This window comes from Nesoenas mayeri (assembly GCF_963082525.1).
Source record: "Nesoenas mayeri genome assembly, chromosome: 28".
In the NCBI taxonomy this organism is placed as follows: Eukaryota; Metazoa; Chordata; class Aves; order Columbiformes; family Columbidae; genus Nesoenas; species Nesoenas mayeri.
In genome coordinates this window covers 2,604,582-2,611,060 of record NC_137558.1, presented here as the reverse complement: position 1 = coordinate 2,611,060, position 6,479 = coordinate 2,604,582, and the positions used below count along the sequence as shown (strand labels likewise).

Here is a 6,479-nt window from a genome sequence, read left to right as displayed (position 1 = left end):
GGGCGGGCTGTCCCCCCGCGTCCGTGTCCCGCCGTGTCCCCCCGTGTCCGTGTCCCCGCGCTGCCGTGTCCCCCCGCGTCCGTGTCCCCGCGCTGCCGTGTCCCGCCGTGTCCGTGTCCCCCCGCTGCCGTGTCCCACCGTGTCCCTGTCCTGCCGCGTCTGTGTCCCACCGTGTCCCCCCGCGTCCGTGTCCCGCCACGGCCGTGTCCCGCCGTGTCCCGCCGCGTCCGTGTCCCCCCGTGTCCGTGTCCCCCCGCGTCCGTGTCCCCCCGCGTCCGTGTCCCCCCGTGTCCGTGTCCCGCCGTGTCCGTGTCCCGCCGCGTCCGTGTCCCGCCGTGTCCGTGTCCCGCCGTGTCCCCCCGCGTCCGTGTCCCCCCGCGTCCGTGTCCCGCCGTGTCCCTCCGCGTCCGTGTCCCGCCGCGTCCGTGTCCCGCCGTGTCCCCCCGTGTCCGTGTCCCCGCCGTGTCCGTGTCCCGCCGTGTCCGTGTCCCCCCGCGTCCGTGTCCCGCCGTGTCCCCGCGCTGCCGTGGGGTCGCTGCCGCTCGGGGGGTCCCCGCCGTGCCCGCTCCCCGGGGCGGTGTCACCCCCCCCGCTGTCCCGGTCCCGTCCCCGGGGACGCGTCGTGTCCGTGACCCGGCGGGAGGGGGAAAGTTCGCCCGGCGGTCACGGCTCACGTGGGGCGAGCGCTTTCCGATCACGTGGGAAGTGCTGGCGGAAGTCGGTGCCAAGCGCCGGGCGGAAGTCGGGTGGCAGCGGCGGGACGGAGTGGGGGCCATGGAGGTGACGGTGGGGCTGGGGGTGACAGCGGGGACGGGCGACCTGGGGGAGCGGGCAGGAAGGGGGGCCGGGGGGGATCGGGGGTCGCGACCCGACCCGACCCGACCCGGCCCGGCCCGTCTCTGTCGCAGGAGCCCGGCCCCGGGCCCGGCCCGGCCGCTGAGAGCCCGGCGGAGCGGAGCCCCCCGGGGCTGGAAGGTGATCCCGGGAGCGGCGGGGGGGCCGGGCCTGGGAGGTGCTGCGGAGGTTCGGGTGTCCTGGGACCGGCGGTGGCCTCGGGAGTCCCTGTCCTGGGAGCCCAGGGGGACTGTCCCGGGCTTTGGGGTGTCCCGGGCTTTGGGGTGTCCCGCGGTTTGGTGCGCTATGGGCTTTGGGGTGTCCCAGGGTTTGGGGTGTCCCGGGGCTTGGTGCACTATGGGCTTTGGGGTGTCCCGGGGTTTGGGGTGTCCCGGGGCTTGGTGCACTATGGGCTTTGGGGTGTCCCGGGGTTTGGGGTGTCCCGGGGCTTGGTGCACCATGGGCTTTGGGGTGTCCTGGGCTTTGGGGTGTCCCAGGGCTTGGTGCACCATGGGCTTTGGGGTGTCCCGCGGTTTGGGGTGTCCCAGGGTTTGGTGCGCTATGGGCTTTGGGGTGTCCCAGGATTTGGGGTGTCCCAGGGCTTGGTGCACCATGGGCTTTGGGGTGTTCCGGGGTTTGGGGTGTCTCAGGGCTTTGGTGCGCTATGGGCTTTGGTGCGCTATGGGCTTTGGGGTGTCCCAGGGCTTGGTGCGCTATGGGCTTTGGGGTGTTCCGGGGTTTGGGGTGTCCTGGGGTTTGGGGTGTTCCAAGGTTTGGGGTGTCCTGGGGATTGGAGCTTGCTGGAGCCCTGGGGTGGGTGTCCCAGGGCTTGGTGTGCTATGGGCTTTGGGGTGTCCCGGGGTTTGGGGTGTCCTGGGATTTGGGGTGTCCCAGGGCTTGGTGTGCTATGGGCTTTGGGGTGCCCTGGGCTTTGGGGTGCCCTGGAGCCTGGGAGCATCCCAAGGTTTGAGGCATCCCCGAGCCCTGGGATGGATGTCCCAGGATTTGGGGTGCCCTGGCCTTTGGGGTGTTTTGGGTCCTGGGGTTTGGGGTGTCGCAGGGTTTGGGGTGTCCCCTCACTGCCGGCAGGCGCCTCATGCTGCCCGTCCGCAGGGGAGACCCATCACGGCGCCTACACCACCTTCATGAAGTCCCATCGCTGCTACGACCTGATCCCCACCAGCTCCAAACTGGTCGTCTTTGACACTTCCCTGCAGGTTTGGGGGGGCAGGTTTGGGGGCTGGGGGTGCAGGATGGGGACCAGCCTGGGGCCTGGAGCCTTAACTGGGACCAGGATGCGGGTTCGGAGTCTCAGGGCTCCTCACCTTCCCTGTGAAGCTCTTGCAAACCCGCGTGGAGGGACATGGCTTTGCGGGGTCCCCCACGGGGTGCCCCGTCCCTCCCGTGACACCCCCGCGCCCCCCCCGCAGGTGAAGAAGGCTTTCTTCGCGCTCGTCACCAACGGCGTGCGGGCTGCCCCGCTGTGGGACAGCAAGAAGCAAAGCTTCGTGGGTGAGCGAGGGGCCGGGGGGGCTGGCGGGATCTCGGGGGTGCCGTGGGGACCTCACCCTGCCGACCCCCCCAGGCATGCTGACCATCACCGACTTCATCAACATCCTGCACCGCTACTACAAGTCTCCCATGGTGAGGACGGGGGGGCTGCGCGGCGCGACCCCGCGGGGACCCGGCTCCGGTTGACCCTCCCCCGCGCCGGCTGATCCCGTTTGTCTCCTGTGCCCAGGTGCAGATCTACGAGCTGGAGGAGCACAAAATAGAGACATGGAGAGGTGAGCGGGGTCGTTGCCCCCCGCCTCCCGCCATCCCAGACCTGCCCGGGGTGCCTGGAGCCCCCCAGCTCCACACCCCGTGTGCCCACGGCGCTGCCGGTCCCCTCAGTGTCCCCTCACCGTCCCCTCTCCCCGCAGAGGTTTACCTGCAGGACTCCTTCAAGCCGCTGGTCTGCATCTCCCCCAACGCCAGGTACCCAGGTGCTGCGGGGAGGGGACGCGGCTGCGGCGGTGCCGGGGTGTGGGTGAACCCCGATTCCCGCTCTCCCTCTGCCCCGCAGCCTCTTCGACGCCGTCTCCTCCCTGATCCGGAATAAGATCCATCGTCTGCCCGTCATCGACCCCGACTCGGGGAACACGCTCTACATCCTCACCCACAAACGCATCCTCAAGTTCCTCAAGCTCTTTGTAAGTCCCGTCCCTGCCCAGGACGTGCTCGGCCGGGCCGGAGGCAGCTTCGATGCCTCACGCTGCGTTTTGGGTGCTGGGGGGTCCCCAGGACGCTGCATGGACCTCGCAGCCTGTCCTCTCCCCAGGGGTCCCCCAAACCCTGCTCTGCACCCAGCACTCTCTGTTTTCACCCCCAGGACCGTGGCCCAGGCCCCCCCACACGCCGCAGGGTCCGGAGCCGGCAGCGCAGCGGGGCCCGGGGCGCGGCAGCCGAACCAGCGTCAGCACTGTCCCCCTCCCCGTCCCCTGCAGATAGCAGAGGTCCCCAAGCCTGAGTTCATGGTCAAGACGCTGGAGGAGCTGCAGATCGGCACCTACAGCAACATCGCCGTGGTGCGCACCAGCACCCCCATCTACGTGGCCCTGGGCATCTTCGTGCAGCACCGCGTCTCCGCTCTGCCCGTTGTGGATGATTCGGGTAAGGACGGGGCCCGGCACTGGGCACAGTGCGTGCCAGGTGTCCCCAAACCAGGTCCACATCCCTCTGGTGTGACCACGGGCGGCTCTCACAGCCCTTTCCCTCCCCAGGGCGGGTGGTGGATATCTATTCCAAATTCGACGTTATCGTGAGTACTGGAGGGGCTGTGGAGGCGGGGAGGGGGCAGAGCCCGTGCTGGGGGGGCCCTGAGGGGTGGGGGGGGCTGTGGGGGTCTCGGCCCTGTCCCCAGCCCCTGTCCCTGCCCCAGAACCTGGCAGCTGAGAAGACCTACAACAACCTGGACGTGACGGTGACGCGGGCGCTGCAGCACCGCTCCCACTACTTCGAGGGCGTCCTCAAGTGTTACAAGCATGAGACTCTGGAAACCATCATCAACCGCCTGGTGGAGGCCGAGGTAACCCCCCCCGGGGCGGCAGTGACGGGCGGGGGGGCTGGGGTCCCCACGGTGGCCTCAGCTCCTCCCTGTCCCCGCGCAGGTTCACCGGCTGGTGGTGGTGGACGAGAGCGACGTGGTCAAGGGCATCGTGTCTCTCTCGGACATCCTGCAGGCCCTGGTCCTCCCGCAGGGCCTCTGAGGCGGCTGGGGGGGGACTCAGCCCCTCTCGGTGCCCCCCCCTCCTCTCCTGCCCCTTCTCGCCGTGTCCCCTGAGCCGGCGGGGACGACAGGGGCAGGGCCCCCACTCACCAGCAGTGTCCAGCAATAACCTCCAGCGTGAGCAGCTCCCCCCACGCCGCACTCTGCACCCCAAAGCCGGGCTGGTGGGGGCGGGGGGCACCCCTGGGGTGCAGGGACGGTGTAGCCGCCCTGGCTGGGGCTGATCCCTGCATGGAGCCTCGTCCCGCGCACGAGGTTTCACTGAGCTCGGTTTTAATCACCCCCCTCCCTGAGCTCGGTCCGGCCCAATCCTGCCCCCCCCGAGGGGCCATATCCACATCCGTCACCGCTTTGTACACAGAGAGAAATGGCGAATAAACACAAACCTGCCACAAACCCGGTCTTGCCACTGCGTGCGCGGGGGCACTGGCCGCTGGTGCCAAGGGAGGGGGTGCCCGGAGAGGGGGTTTGTTCTGCCCCCCGCTGTGAGATGGGAATCTGCTGAGCTCGCCCAGACCCTAGATCCCTGTTTGTTCCGCCTGTGGCTTTGCTAAAAGGCCGGGATTGGGGACAGGACGGGGACCCGGCGGGACACGGGGACCCTCTGGTTGGTGAGCGGGGGGTGTCGGGCAGGGGCTGTGATGCCGGGGGGTGCTGCGGGGGGTCACCGGCAGCCCGGACGCCTGGGTCCACTGCCGGTGCCTCTCGGAGAAGGCACAAGGCCCAGCCATGCTGAGCGCAGCACATTCCGGGCCGGGGGGGAGGCCGGGATGTGGCCCCCGCTGCCACCAGCTGCCACAAGCGCTGGGGTCCGGCACAGGCTCCGGTGCGGCGGTGAGAGGTGAGAGCCGGGACGGGTGCCTGTGGGGCTGGGGGGGCGCGGGAGACCTGATGCCCGTTGAGGGGCTGGTGCCGCTGCCGTTGCCATGCCGCCGCCGGAGGGTTGCTAAGCTCCGCTCGGAGCCCGCGTGGGCTGCAGCGTGCGGTGCCAAAACCGGCGTCAGCTCAATAGTCACAGGGGGGGAAGGGATCCCGGGGGGGAACGACACCCCGGGACGGCCGGTGGGGTCCCCACGGTGTGCTGGGCTCCCGGCCGCCGGGGCCACCCCAGGGGTCACCGAGCCCCACGGCCGCCGGCCTGGCGGTGGCACCGGGCAGGGCGCGGGGGTCCCCACGGCCCCACGTGCGGCGGTGGCTGCGCGTGTGCGGGCGGGCGCGTGGCTGCGCCGAGGCGCCGGTGAGCGCGTGGCGGTGGGGACCCCCCGGCGCCCCGGGGCCATGCTGGGGGGCGCAGAGCGGGGCGCGGGGCAGCTGCGGATCTGTGAGCGAACCAAGCTGTTGCTGGTGGAGATTGACACGGTGGCGTGTTGCAGCCCGGGCACCGGCATGGCCGCAGGGTGCCCCCCCCCGCCCCCCTGGACCTACCGCCGCATCGCCGGGGAGTACGCGTGAGTGGGGATGGGGCAGGGTTGGGGGGTCCGTCCCACGCCCCGGCCCCCACCTGGACAGCCCCCCGGCCCTCGTGCCCTCACACCCCCCTCTCTATCTTGCAGGTACCTGGAGAAGCGCTTCGTGGCAGAGCTGGCCCCCCCCTGGTCCCCGGTGCCCCTCGCTCCCCCCCACCGCCTGCCGGACTTCGCCATCCCGCCCCACCCGGGGCACAAGACCCAAACCCGGGCACCCCCCACCCGCTGCGCCCCGGGGCGACCCAAGGGGTCGGGGGGCAGCAGCCCCTGGGACCGGCACCCCCCGTGTGCCCCCAATCCCCCAGCGCCGGGGTGCCGGCCGGGCCCCCCCAGCTACGAGGTTCACATGCAGCGGGTGCAGGCGGCCCACACCCGCCATGGGCGGCCGCCCCCCTACATCTCACCCCCCGCCTATGACGCTCCCCACCGCACCCTGCAGCTCCGGCCCCCCCGGGCCCGGCACAGCCCCCCCCCGGCACCCCGGGGCCGCAGGGCCGTGCCGGGCGGCTGGAGCCACACGCTGCCCCGGGCGGCCACCGAGGCCGGACACCGGCGGCCCCGGGGGACGCAGCCGTCCCCGGGGGGGCCCAGCACCCCCCGCCACAGCCAGACGCTGCCCCGGGCGGTGGGCGGCCGGGAGCGGGTCCCGGGGCGCGGCAGAGGGCGGCGGGGAACGGGGGGGCACGTCCTCATCGACGCCACCCGCGTGGTGGTCCGGGCGCAGTACGTGTCCCCCCCCCAGCGGCAGCAGGTCCGCTACGCTGGGGGGTCCCCGGCGCCCAGCACGCCCCCGGGCAGCCCCCCTGTGCCTCAAGGGGCTGCCATCCCCCCGGCAGCACCCTCACCCCCCCGGGACCCCCCCGGCAGCCCCCACAGTCCCTGGCGGAGCCCGGGTGGCTGCGCGGGTC

At 71.8% G+C, this 6,479-nt stretch overlaps 1 protein-coding gene across 1 annotated transcript; it reads left to right on the top strand.

The window, feature by feature from the left end:
* Window positions 1-692: 692 nt before the first annotated feature.
* PRKAG1 (protein kinase AMP-activated non-catalytic subunit gamma 1) lies at window positions 693-4,481 on the top strand. The gene is made up of 12 exons (XM_080360719.1): window positions 693-780; window positions 909-975; window positions 1,948-2,051; window positions 2,265-2,346; window positions 2,420-2,478; window positions 2,576-2,621; window positions 2,760-2,814; window positions 2,903-3,029; window positions 3,324-3,489; window positions 3,600-3,637; window positions 3,758-3,904; window positions 3,987-4,481. The coding sequence occupies exons 1-12, from the start codon at window positions 775-777 to the stop codon at window positions 4,083-4,085; spliced, it is 996 nt and encodes a 331-aa protein (XP_080216845.1). The 5' UTR covers window positions 693-774; the 3' UTR covers window positions 4,086-4,481.
* The last annotated feature ends 1,998 nt before the right edge of the window (window positions 4,482-6,479 follow it).